The 13,787-nt window shown below is 43.1% G+C and overlaps 2 protein-coding genes across 2 annotated transcripts; one reads left to right on the forward strand and one right to left on the reverse strand.

The window, feature by feature from the left end:
• Positions 1-1,156: 1,156 nt before the first annotated feature.
• Positions 1,157-1,644, reverse strand: LOC108045303. Its single transcript, XM_017124588.1, has 3 exons — positions 1,527-1,644; positions 1,317-1,474; positions 1,157-1,210 (listed from the first exon to the last, which is right to left on the reverse strand). Exons 1-3 carry the CDS (start codon positions 1,630-1,632, stop codon positions 1,157-1,159), a joined length of 318 nt encoding a protein of 105 aa, XP_016980077.1. The 5' UTR covers positions 1,633-1,644.
• Positions 1,645-3,875: 2,231 nt separating this feature from the next.
• On the forward strand, positions 3,876-11,130 carry LOC108045358 (peptide transporter family 1). The gene is made up of 6 exons (XM_017124665.2): positions 3,876-4,004; positions 4,962-5,020; positions 7,988-8,358; positions 8,422-8,500; positions 8,564-9,567; positions 9,959-11,130. The coding sequence occupies exons 2-6, from the start codon at positions 5,002-5,004 to the stop codon at positions 10,949-10,951; spliced, it is 2,466 nt and encodes an 821-aa protein (XP_016980154.1). The 5' UTR covers positions 3,876-4,004; positions 4,962-5,001; the 3' UTR covers positions 10,952-11,130.
• Positions 11,131-13,787: the final 2,657 nt, after the last annotated feature.

The raw sequence follows: 13,787 nt of genomic DNA on the forward strand, positions 1-13,787 counted from the left end.
AAACAAACCAAAAAACAAAACACACAAATCGAGCAAGAACAAAAATCAAATTACATTTTTAGATAAACAGGTGGATGAGAGGAGAGCACCGGCGAATTAAGCTTTGCTCTCGCTTTAAGCTGCGCTCTCCACACTCAGCAAAATTATAATTACTCTCGGGTCCGAATATTACAATTAAAAATACATATAATTAAACTTGATAAAACGATTTGAATGTATCTTTTACAGAATACAGTATAATGTTAATAAGAAATAAAAGCATTTGGCAAACCAATCAAAGCTTTTAAATATTTAAGTGAATAATGATACCACATTGCCCTAAATTAAATTTTAATTTTTAATTTTAAAAAATTCTTAAGATATTAAAATGTTTTTTCGGTGTTCCTCATTCTCTCATTTTTCAGAGATCCTTGCAGATGCAACGTTTTTTTCTTATTTTAGGGGTGTTCCAACACTCTCCTTTTTTTTCCGAAAAGCTTTTGACATTCAAGTTCAATGCTGATGGAATGACTACCCTCTGAATTAGTGCATTGGCATTATTGCTAGGAGTCCACGAATTGTATGACTTTAGTTCATTGGATATGGAAACAGCTGTATGACTTACCTGTTTAATATATGTCGACCAGATCAAATTTTTTCCAGGAGGTTTATGGTTTACTAAAGAAACCTGGAATATGTTAGCTTATCTTTATATATTTTCTATACCTCATAACCTATTGTTGTGGTAACTGTTGCAAAGTTAATATAGTTGGTATCCTTCGTTATAAAATACTTTAAATGCATATCTGTATATACTGTTGCACAATTTCCCTCTCATTAATTTTCACATCCCTTAGATACATTCTAAAGGTGTTGGGAATCTTACAGCTTATTGTCTTGTATTACATTTTCAGAAGGCTTAAAAATCTTGTTTAATAAATATATTTTCTTTGATCAAACCGACACCATATTTATTCGCAACCTTTTACTTTTTTAATTGAGTAAGCTTGTCGTTTTCTTTGACGCTTAGCAAATCAACTGATAACTCCGGATCGATCTTATCGCGATTCGATTCCATTCCGATTCCCATTCCTATTCCTATTCCTATCTAGCGATTGGACCCCTGGCCGTGCAAAATGGTCGAGTGCCAAGTGCCTGTTATCTGTGTTTGTTTTCTTTACGGCTTTGAGTAATTTGTGGGACTTTCCCAGGCAGCCATAAATCTATCCAGCTGTAAAGATTTACGATCCGTATTAGCAATGGTTTCGCATCGAGATTACTGAGGTTTTTCACGGGGTGTATCATTAAGTTGGGCGGTAACGGAAGACCAAACATACATATGTACTTAGGTATGTCCAAAAGGTTTTCATTTTCAATTTAGTAATAACACTTTTTAAACTCACCATCTCTTCGAAGTCATACGGGTCGTCTAGCTTATAGTGGACATTCCTGAAGCGCTTTTGCTTGTCTCGACGAGTATGTCTATATTGTCGAACTGCAAGAATCATTGAGGATAGTAGTCATCAGGATGGGCGTTATGAACTTACCTCGGCTGAAGTGCGATCCAGCTATGAGACGACTTAGATCGGAACTGGAGCTGCAGAGGGAGCTGGAACTGCCGGAAAACTCTGGATCCCGCTGCCTGTAATACATATTTTACCTCCAAACCGGATTTCTGACAACTTAGACAAAAAAGATGAATACAAATAATTAGATTGCTTAGTTAGTTTCATGATAAAATAAATACATTCTGATAAAAAATGGAAATGATTATTATAATAATATAGATTCCATTTTAAAACCAACCTCAGTATTAAAATAGATATCCATAAAAACAGCAACTCTGCAAAATCATATATATCTGTATCTGTGTATTCCAATCAATTGAGCAAACAATCCACCAGTTATCAGTTATCAGCACCGATATCGGGGTCTTCCACAAGTGCCCTTATCTAAGCCCCTTGAGACACTTTCCCAAGAGATCAATCGATTGGGTATCTTCGATTGGTTATCTGCCTATCTTAGGCAAGGACTTATAAGCCCTGTTACTTAATCGGCGCAAAGTGCGATTTGGCAAGCTCGTGCGATTTCGGATTAGCCCAACGATTAGGTCCGATCTAATCGGAGAGACCCTACCGTCACCTGACCACCAAATTGATATCGCCATCGATCAATCGACACACAGATGACTTTAATTAAGTGTTACTCAATCGATCGCATAGCGAGCATTATGAAGACTAGACACCATGCAATCTCGAGCCAAACGACAATCGTAAAATCGAAAGCAAGAAGCAAAACAAAAAGTTCACTTGTCGCACAGTCAGGGCCCCTTGTTGAGCAATAATGGTTAACAACAACAATAACAGTATCGGCTATGGGCTATTGGCTATTGGCTATTGACTATCAGGAATCGGCAATCGGCTATGGCCAATAGATGTTTATACTTGTTTCTGGGCATGGCTATAATGATAGGCGGCCATAAATACTATTCGCAGCTATCGACGCAGCGATTAAGTTCATAAAACAAAAACGCCACAAGTTTTGCGAACACGTCCGATTAGATGCCAATCAATGACGGTGGGCCCAAAGGGGGTTAAACTATAGGGGTTAAGTTGAGCTGATCGGATATTTCACTTGCGGAAGAATACTTCTTCCACTTTCGCTCTATTGGACTATTAATATTTACACTACTTTCTATTGTTGGCAGCACCTTTAATTTAAATTTTAATTTAATTTTAATTTTAAATAGTCACTCATTATTTAAATGGTTGAATTAAGGAATTTATATTTGTACCTTATAGATATAGATCTGTCATAGCATTATCACTAATCAAAGTGAACGTTGCGCATGATTTATATATTAACCTAGTAAATAGTTTCCCAATATTTTACTTTTCCCATTAAAATCATTTTAAAGGGCTTATTATAATTTATGGTACTACTTCCAAAAAATGCCAATCATTTGGGTATTAACGTTAGTTATTTACTCACTGAAAAGTGTGAAAAGTCATATTGTTGGTTTATACGCCAGTCATGTTTGTTTAATACTCAACTCACTGCTTTAATAATACTTGGAGTACTTTCGAATTCTTAATTAGTAACATTTGAATTGGGAGCATTTGAATTATATACATACTATACTTGATTTTGTAGTCCATATTTTATTTATTCAATAGTAATCTATCAATATTGTTAAATCTGTCTTTTTTAACCTCCAAATTTTCTTTAACTCTTATTATCTTTTATATTTTGAAGTATTATCAGCATACAGACGTAGTAGCTTCTTGAATCATTATCACTAGACCATATACTAGACAACTTTTCGATTCATGACTTATGGCCGTCGAAAGTGGGAAGCTCCCATCCCACAGATCTGCAAGTAATGCCCAAAGATAACTCGTTGGGGCGATGAAAATATTTAGTTAATGACTGGGCGCAATTGCAACCTACAACAGACAGGGCGTGGCAGGTGTGATAAGGCGCAGCCCTAAAATGAAGCAGTTGACAAAGCAATTGTGATGCACGATGATCTGGAATTAACAGGTGGTTAGTAGGGGGGCGGGGGGGAGGGTAGTGTTTAGGAAAGGGGTGGTAAAAGGGTGGGATTTGGGGTCGAGGAGGAGCAGTTTCAGTGGGTTGACTGTCATAAATAAGTACCGCGAGAGCTTCATTCATTGTGGGTAGGCGAACACCGGGCCGTAAATACTTCCACTGGCCTGTCGATAACACTGCGATTAGGCTTATCACTAGTTTTAACACTTGTTTTGTTATCCCTCGGCGGGCAGAGGCAGCGGCGGCGGCAGAGGCGGCAGCAGAGCTAGCGCGCAGTCGCAGCGGGCAGAGAGCCGGGGAAAAACGAAACCGTTAACGGCTTCTTAGCAAAGCTCGTGGACTGTCGACTTCAGTCTGAGGCTGTTGATCGCCGCTGGCGGACGTTACCCACCTCCCGATTCAAAACCGATCCGAACCGATCCGTTCCGTTCCGACGTGCTATATATTTTTTTGCAGTTGTTAAATGTTTTAATGTGAGTTACGAGTGCGCGAAATGCAATCAACAATAACAGCAATAACAATAATGGCAGAGAACTTTCCCAGAGCATTCAGAAACAGACCATAAAAATGATAAAAATACAACGCTTGACAAATTGTCATACCTTAAAGCCTAATAGTAATGTGGCATAGTTAAAACAATTCATAAATATTAAATATTCAAAAAATATTGTTTTTAGTATGTAAAAATATAAAAATAACTGCAAGGATTTATTCAGGATTTGTCTTCTTCATAATAGTATTAAAAGAATTAATTTAAATCAGTAACAGAAATATTCTTATATTATATATAACAATTTTGTATTAGTTTGTTTGTAAAAGTGCAGAATTAATTTAATGTGTCATGTTTTAAACAAAATAAACCCCTGGAAATTTTAAAACCAGTTTCAAACATTGTCTTGAATAAGTAAAAAGAGATGTTCGACCTTAAAAGTGCAATATTCATTGCAAAAGCTAAATTTTTAGCATTGAATACTATTTTAAAAATAATAAAAGTGACACTAACAAATTTTATTGACGACTATATATGCATTTCCCAGAAATGACTCAGTTAAATTTCCTTTTACAATGAATTAATACCCCATTCAACATCAATTGAGATCATATTTATTTCTGCTTGATAAAAATATATATTCCGCACATTGCAAGATTAAGTAAATTATTATTTAAATTGATTTTCAAGACTAGCAACTTGTGGTTAACGCCATTTTTAATGACCGTTTTTTTTGGTTGATTGAACTCCAGGCCAGGATTATTAAATATTGTTTTGTATGTTGTTGTATCTGATGTTTCTCAATGTAAATACGAGACAGAAGTTTAAATTGTTTTGTCAATCAAAAAGAAAGCTTCAGCTTATGCAACTTGTCCCACATATTATACTTGTATAGCGTAATGTTTTTTAAATAAATTCCATATTTCTCTTCGTTTTCAAGTGACGCGTAACGGATGTAAAGCGAACTACGGATTCCCAACATGACGGATAAAGAAAATGGTATTTATGAGTTACAAAAACCAAAATAGCATTATTATACTTTTTACAGCAAGGTGGTAATTATACAGATCAGTGAACCGAGATTTATGGGACATACTTTCGAGTCTTTAACTTAAATGGATGAATAGCTTTACATAATGTTGAAGTAATTTATTTATATATATGGGAGATACATATGCGATTTATTTCAATAGGTTCCGTATCTCTATAAACATATGTACATTTATTTATTAATATAATTAGTTGTATGGTGTTGGTATGAACTTGAATTCAGGATTTGAGACGGTGTTTCCTCTTCTATATATGCAATTTATACGACGGAAAATATCCCCTTGCCCTCGAAACGAAAGTGGTGGCACTTTTATTCAATTTATGGCGGGCCTTTCATCCGAACCCCGCCCTCCCGTCTTAAATATAGGCCGTTGGGTAACGTTCAAGTTGTAAAGATTAGCGGAATATCTGGGGACACTTATTGGAACTAGTGACAAAGCGAGGAGCGATTTCCAGAACTCTTGGTTTAGCGTGTGCAAACCGCAAATCTAATCGCTTTGATAACGTGCCTCGAGTGGTGGTAATCGGTAATCTTGCCCCGGGTTTTAGCCACTTGAGCTGGGGCTCCATCACAACAATCAGGCCCAAATGTGTCGGATTCGCTTTTGCCGGTCCCCAAAAAAAGAACTGCCAAACTTGGCCAATTGGCACGGACAACAGACCTTGCCTATATAAAAACTCGAATTGCCTACATTATATACCTTACATATACGTTTTCTAATTTGGATATTTGTGTGCTGTGCCTGCATTTCAATGTCAGGCCCGGTCTCATTTGCATATTCATAGACACTGCCATTGCGGCTGTTTAAAACTATGACTACGATTGCGAATGCGATTTTGTTTGGTATTCCCCACGCGAACAATTGCTGACAAATCGCTGGGAGAGCTGGAGAATGCCTGTACTTGGCGTAACTTGCAATTAGTAAACAATTTGCCTGGCATTCCATCGGTTAGCTGCTCAGTTTTAGTTTCGGGGCAGAGAACTTGGCCGAAACGGCTGGGGCGGTAGCGATATCGGGCCGTAATTGCCGTTTCGAACGGAACAAGACAATCAAAGTTTGCGCGCCACCAAAAACACGAACTTATCTAGCACTAGCACTCGCTGTTGACAACTTCCATTGAACAATTCTGTTTCTTCACAGCTGCAGAAAAACATTTGTAATTAAGACCGGGGCAGAAACGCCCCTTATCATTACCCATAAACCGCTCTCGCCCTAATCGCTTGTAAATCAGATGGATGGGGCTTCTGCCGGCCCTATTTTCAGAACCGCTCTCTATGGCGATTACGATATTGGGTCGGTGCTAAATTTACAACCGATTCGATGGCCAATCTCTGAACAACACCGACTGCGATAACGATGCCGATAGCGTTGGAAAAGTCATCATTGTAGTACCGCCCGATCCGATCTGCAATGTCATCCAGAACCAAGTACTTATAAAGGCACGTACGCACTTGCTTTTCAACTCAACTTGGGACATGGGATTGTATAAAGCTACTGGTGCTGAAAGGCTGGCAGACATTTCTCTATCTTCGATTTAGTCACCATTTGCATTTAAAGTTATCCAACGATTTGATTTCCAATCCAACTCTGTCTATCAATCTACTCAGCAATCAATCTATTTCTCCCAAACCTTAAAAGCTTTTGAAAAAGAAATCTTGGGAAAGTGAAATTGAGAACACTTTCACACACTCGACTCTTTACAACTGCGCTCACATAACAGACATGCCAGGCTTATCTTATTATTTATAGAAAAAGCCCTCATTGTATTTATTTTTTAATTGCCTTGCCGTAAATTCCGGCATACCAGCGATTCCAATACAGTAACTCTATACCCCGCGTATCGATCGTTCGATCGAAGAGCACTCCTGTTTGAAGTCCCATTCCGATCGCCATCCTCCGCGACATTGACCCAAATCTAGTACTTTACTATGGACGACTGGGAATGAATGAATGAGTGAGTGGAGGAGGCGACTGACTAGGCAAACCTGGTCTCCCGATTCCAAACGGCCACCGAAGCGGGTCAATGCTGTACACGTCTGGCACTTTTTGTGTGCGATAAGGCCTTTTATGTTAATGGATGTTTGATGTGGAGTGTGGTGCGTGCAATAGCATTGTTTCCATGCTTTATGGTGCCATGTGATGGCTACATTACTGCCTCTGCCTTTGCCTCAAATGAGGGGCCATAAACGCTGATAAAGCATCGATGGATTAGCCCCGAACCGAACAGAACCGCCTATGGATATGGCCCATTAAAAAGCACGTCATTAGGGACTTTCCCAGTCGCCCCGACGATCGTTTCCTGATCCACGGAACGTATCGGATCGGATCGGAACAGATCCAATTCCAGATCCGAACATGGCACTTGCTGCAATTACCATTGAATCCTTTTGGACATGACCATTTAGGCCCGACCAGACATTCAGACGCAGCATCGTCAGTAGTCAGTAGTCAGCTGTCAGCATGTGATTTATGGACTGGAGAGCCATAGTCGCGGCCAAGTTGGCAAAAGTCAAGTCAAGAAAAGGCGATCCCCGAGAGAGCTATCTTTGTTGGCTGGCTGGGTTATCTTTTTGGCACGTTAACTCGGGGAGCCGCCTCTACGGCTCTAATGCTGGGTAATTTATGCCGGGCCTCCCAATTCACACGCCCGAGGGTAAAGCATGGCCTGGCCAAATATAGAGCAGTCCTTATCTGCCGCGGAGGTGTCAAGCACAAGGCCACAAGTCTCGGTTTCGGTTTCGGTTTACCTGTTCTGATGAAATCTGATAGCTGATCTAACAGATCGCTGGCGAATCTGTGTGGGCAAACGAAATGGAACGGCCGGCGGAGCAAGTACCACTGCTGGGTGGGCTCTCCCAATATCCGCGTACTAGAGTCCTATTTCTCTGACCTGGAACCTTCTTTCCTTCCCCAGAAATACAGCCGGCGGCTGAGCCAGCGTCTTCGCCTGCTGCAGCGATCGCTCCTGCGAGTCCAACGCCTTCGATTGGAAAGGCCTCCACGCCCAGAGCTTCGGACGCAGAGGACTCTACCCCGATTTCAGCACCAGTGGAAGACATCGCCGCAAGTGCTGCCCCCGTGGAAGACCTCACCGCAAGTGCACCTGCACCTGTGGAAAGCCAACCCGCCGCCGAGACCAATGGCAAGGCACTGGTGGAGGCCAAGAAGCTGCCCGAAATCTCCGCGGAACCCCCGAAAAATGGCAAGGAGATCGAGTCAAATGGCAAGGAGCTGCAGGAGGCCAATGACTTCAAGAATGTGTCCGAGGCTGAGGGTCAGCAGAAGGTAATCCTTTATTAGTTCTTCTTGTTAAGAGTAATCCTCAACTAACCTTGTTACTTTCCCCAGAAACTGCCGTACCCAAAGTCCGTGTTCTTTATCATCAGTAACGAGTTCTGCGAGCGTTTCAACTACTACGGCATGAGAAGTGGGTGAATCCTTGGGGATATAAGTATACCGAATCTCCACTAAACCTATTCACAACTTACAGCTGTTCTGGTCCTGTATCTGAGTCGAGTTCTGGGCTATTCCGATGACACTGCCACCGTGGTCTTCCACGTCTTTACCATGTTCGTGTACTTCCTCTGCGTTTTCGGTGCCATCCTTTCCGACTCCTGGCTGGGCAAATTCAAGACGATCCTGTACTTATCGATGGTGTATATATGCGGATCGGTGCTGCTGACCCTGGGAGCCATTGGACCACTTAACCTGCCCGTGGAGACGTTCACGATGCTGGGCCTGGCGCTAATTGCCCTCGGATCGGGTGGCATAAAGCCCTGCGTTGCGGCATTTGGCGGCGATCAGTTCAAGGTGCCGGAGCAGGTGAAGCAGATCACCTCGTTCTTCTCGCTCTTTTACTTCTCGATCAATGCCGGTTCGCTGATCTCCACCACGGTGACCCCGATCCTGCGCGAGGATGTGTCCTGCTTCGACGACATCAACTGCTATCCGCTGGCCTTCGGAGTGCCAGCCGTACTGATGGTCGTCTCGGTGGTCGTCTTCGTTCTGGGACGATCGATGTACAAGATGAAGCCGCCGGCGGGTAACATGGTGGTCCTGGTCAGCAGCACCATCTGGACGGCCCTGACCACCAAGTGCAAGGAGAAGAAGACCAATCCCCGGGAGCACTGGCTGGACTATGCCGATGCCAAGTACGATCGCCAGTTGATCGACGATGTGAAGGTGCTTATGCGCGTGCTGTTCCTCTACCTGCCGCTTCCCGTCTTCTGGGCACTGTTCGACCAGCAGGGTTCGCGATGGACCTTCCAGGCCACCCGGATGGATGGAGACATGGGCTCCTGGGACATCAAGCCCGACCAGCTGCAGGTGCTCAATCCCCTGCTCATCCTGCTCTTCATCCCCCTGTACGATGTGGCCTTCTATCCGGTCCTGAGTCTCGTGGGCATCCGACGACCACTCCAGAAACTCACCATGGGCGGCATCCTGGCCGGCATTGCATTCATTATCTCCGGCGTGGTGGAGCTCAATCTGGAGGTGAGTGGCTGTAAATCGTAGGGTGGTCCTCTGAAAAGTCTGGAAAACTTCAGTTTTATTAAGCTAAGGGTCTTCAAAAAAGGTTTTTGAATAGAAAGCAGTTTAAGGGAACCATGAAAACTCTTAAAGAAAATCGCGACTTGAATTAAAACGCAAAACTCCTAGCCAAAAACGAGGCATATCTGTTTGGGAATTGTTGAATAATTTCTATATAATTTATTTATTTATATTTCATATAAGAAATTGAATATGGCATTAACAACCCGAGGATCGCCCTATATAATAGCTTAGCTTTGCTTGCTTGTATTGTATTGTACTGTATTTGTGCCTGCACCTTTCCCCTCTTTCTATTCTTTCCATTCTTTCTCGTTGCACGCCTTGCTGTCGCTAGAAAACCTATCCCGACCTGCCCTACAGCCAGAATATCCAGCTGCGCGTCTTCAACACGGAGAACTGTGCCTACACCTTCACATCCAATTTGACGGGAGTGGAGAGCGTGGTGGTGCCGGCACTGAATGCCTACACGAACAAGGACCTCTATGTATCCGGCTGGGTGGACCTGCAATACTCCCTAAAGTCCGCGACAGCGGAATGCGCGGATATCGACAACACCACCGTAACCCTGACTGAGAATAAGGCCTGGTCGCTGTTCCTGAATCCCCAGAATGTCACCAATAGCCACTACTGGGAGGAAGACTTTGTGGACAAGCCCAGCGAGAGCCATCCGCTGATCCGAAACGTGGCCAATATTCCACAGAGTCGGACGATCCGTTGGCAGAGTGTTTCCAAGGGAGAAGTGGCCTACGAGAACTTAGCCGAGAAGACGCTACTCACCCGCGTCAATTCGGCGGACTACAATGTCTACGTGGATGAGACGAACCTTGGGGAGTTCAATGTCCACACCGGTGGAGTGTACACTCTGCTGATCAGCACGACGAGCACCGGGGGATACCAGGCCAATCTTGTCCAGGTGACGGATCCCAACTCGATGAAGATCCTCTGGCTGGTGCCGCAGTACGTGGTGATGACCCTCGGGGAGGTGATGTTCTCGGTCACCGGACTGGAGTTCTCCTACGCCCAGGCACCGCCCAGCATGAAGAGTGTCCTGCAGGCCTGCTGGCTGCTGACGGTGGCCTTCGGCAACGTCATCGTGGTCATCATTGCCGAGGCGGCACTGTTCGAATCGCAGGCCAGCGAGTTCTTCCTGTTCGCCGGACTCATGTTCGCCGACATGCTGCTCTTCATGGTGATGGCCTACTACTACGTGCCCAACGATCCCAACAAGGTGGAGGAGGCCCAGCCACTGACGGGCGACGACGCCAAGGCCGAGATCCCGCCCCTCGAGGGCGGAGTGGAGAACAAGGGCAAGGACATCAGCGAGTAGATCTCCGAGCCCCGATCTGAACTCGATTCGCTCCTGCGTTGTGTATTATATGTATTTGTAGATGTGTATATGTGAATCCTTAGTGGCTCTTGTCCATTCCCAAGCTAAGTGTAAGTGAGTTGTTGCATATGTCAAGACATCCATCTAGTTAATCTAATAAAAGAAAACTATTGATATAACCCGCTGCGTGTTGTTACTATATATATATTTTGTCTGTCTGCTGTTCACATCTCTAGAATATTTCTTTCTATCTGAACTGTGCTTTGTGTACCACTCTGTATAGTCTGATAGTCCCTATTTCAATGAGCAATAGAGACCATTGTCCAATAATTAGATTCAATTCTGAAGTAGTCCTCAATAAGTTTGTATTTCCAACATCCCCAATTGAAGTGGTTTTCTCAACGAAATGTTCTCACAGTAATTTAAATAGGAGTTCCAGCTCTGAAACTGCATGTATCTTCCAGAACACCTATCCCCTGGTCCCGAGTAGTGGTAATACCCAGCTTCGGGTCTTCAGCGGTATTCCCGACTGCGAGTACCGATTCAATACGAATCTCGGGGCCCGCGAGAGCTTCACTTTAAAGGGTCTGGACTACTATTACTCGGGTAGTGTGTCCACGAGCATCGACGGCACCTACAAGTTAACCTACACCGTCGAGAGCCTAACTGAAGGTGAGTTCCCCCATATGAAGTCCTGAAAATATCGACCCAAAATTTCAAACCAAATGCAGATTTTTAGGTAATTGGCACACGATCCTTTTAAGGCATACCATTTTAAAATCGGACTTCAGTTAGAAAAATTATGGACTTAGAAGTGCAGGTTTTGAGTCACTTTGGAAAAACCGTTTTTCGGCAATTTGGAACCATCATCAAAATGTAATGAAAATCGATCCAAAATTACAAACCAAAGTTTGAATGCAGATTTTTAGGTAATTAGCACGCGATCCATTTAAGATATACCATTTTAAAATCGGACTTCAGTTAGAAAAGTTATGGACCTAGAAGTGTAGGTTTTGGGTCATTTTTTGGCAAAGCCGTTTTTCGGAAATTTGGAAAGGGTAACCATCATCAAAATGTGATGAAAATCGATCCAAAATTACAAACCAAAGTTTAAATGCAGATTTTTAGGTAATTAGCACACGATCCATTTAAGATATACCATTTTGAACTCGGACTTCGGGTAGAAAAGTTATGGACTTAGAAGTGTAGGTTTTGGGTCATTTTTTGGCAAAGCCGTTTTTCGGAAATTTGGAAAGGGTAACCATCATCAAAATGTGAAGAAAATCGATCCAAAATTACAAACCAAAGTTTGAATGCAGATTTTCAGGTAATACGCACACGATCCATTTAAGATATACCATTTTAGAATCGGACTACAGGTTTAAAAGTTATGGGCTGAGAAGTACAGGTTTTGGGTCATTTTTTGACAACGCCGTTTTTCGGAAATTCGGAAAGGGTAACCATCATCAAAATGTGATGAAAATCGATCCAAAATTACAAACCAAAGTTTGAATGCAGATTTTTAGGTAATTAGCACATGATCCATTTAAGATATACCATTTTGAAATCGGACTTCAGTTAGAAAAGTTATGGACTTAGGAATGCAGGTTTTGGGTCATTTTTTGGCAAAGCCGTTTTTCGGAAATTTGGAAAGGGTAACATCAAAATGTGAAGAAAATCGATCCAAAATTACAAACCAAAGCTTGAATGCAGATTTTTAGGTAATTATTACACGATCCTTTTAAGACATACCATTTTAAAATCGGACTTCAGTTAGAAAAGTTATGGACTTAGAAGTGGTGGTTAAAGATTTATTATTTATTATTGTTCTCGTTAGGTTGCTCCACTTTGGAGGGTGGAACCCAACAGCTGTACGAGGCCACCGCGCACTCCTTGTTTCTGCGACCTTCGCACGCGATTGTGAAGTACTGGTACGAGGACGAGGTGCAGAAGTCCAATCGCTCCTGGGCCTTCGTGCGGACCCTGGCCAATCTGCTGGCCACCACCCGCGTGGTTTGGACGGAGGACTCGACGGCTAACGTGGCCCTGGATCTGCCCGCCCGCAATCACGATCTCTACGAGCTGAACACAGGTGGATACAGAGTCCAGGTGGCGGATCACAATCTCACCCAGCTGGCGTTGCGAGCCGGTGGTGTCTATGCCCTGCTGGTTGGCCAGAGCAACGGGTCGTTCGTATCGCGAATGATCGAGGTCACCGCCCCGAATTCCATGAACGTGCTCTGGCTGGTGCCGCAGTACGTGGTGATGACCCTCGGGGAGGTGATGTTCTCGGTCACCGGACTGGAGTTCGCCTACTCCCAATCGCCGCCCAGCATGAAGAGTGTCATGCAGGCGTGTTGGCTGCTGACGGTGGCCTTTGGGAACATCATCGTGGTGGTGGTCGCCGAACTGAAGTTCTTCACGTCGCAGGCCAGCGAGTTCTTCCTGTTCGCCGGCCTCATGTTCTTCGACATGCTGATCTTCATGTTCGTGGCCTACTTCTACAAGCCATACGACGAGGTGGCCGCAATCGCCGAGAGGGTGAGGGCTAGACGACGGGAGCGGGAACGGAGATGGCAGGACAACGAGCGATTTAAGAGGGACTAAGGCGATGGATATATATATACCTTCTCTGTATTATGTACGTAAATAAATATTCTATTGACAACAGCATTAAAAACAGTTTGTATGCGATTTATGAGGGATGAAGGGGTAGCTAACGTATTTACACAAATAAAAAACAATAAACCTTTTTAATTTTATTTATATCGAATTTTTTTCCTACATACTAAAGTTAGAGTGTGGAAAAATCAATATTATATTATTATTATTATTA

This window comes from Drosophila rhopaloa, unplaced genomic scaffold, assembly GCF_018152115.1.
Source record: "Drosophila rhopaloa isolate 14029-0021.01 unplaced genomic scaffold, ASM1815211v1 contig_3, whole genome shotgun sequence".
Lineage (NCBI taxonomy): Eukaryota > Metazoa > Arthropoda > Insecta > Diptera > Drosophilidae > Drosophila > Drosophila rhopaloa.

Bases quoted from the DNA above. Each gene is read 5' to 3' on its own strand.
- LOC108045303 (XM_017124588.1), bottom strand. From the start codon at position 1,632: ATGTATTACAGGCAGCGGGATCCAGAGTTTTCCGGCAGTTCCAGCTCC. The intron at 1,475-1,526 runs GTAAGTTCATAA...TGATTCTTGCAG, and splicing joins TGGATCGCACTTCAGCCGAG to TTCGACAATATAGACATACT. The intron at 1,211-1,316 runs GTATGTTTGGTC...AAATCTTTACAG, and splicing joins GGACATACCTAAGTACATAT to CTGGATAGATTTATGGCTGC.
- LOC108045358 (XM_017124665.2), top strand. The intron at 8,501-8,563 runs GTGGGTGAATCC...CACAACTTACAG, and splicing joins CAACTACTACGGCATGAGAA to CTGTTCTGGTCCTGTATCTG. The intron at 9,568-9,958 runs GTGAGTGGCTGT...TGCTGTCGCTAG, and splicing joins TGGTGGAGCTCAATCTGGAG to AAAACCTATCCCGACCTGCC.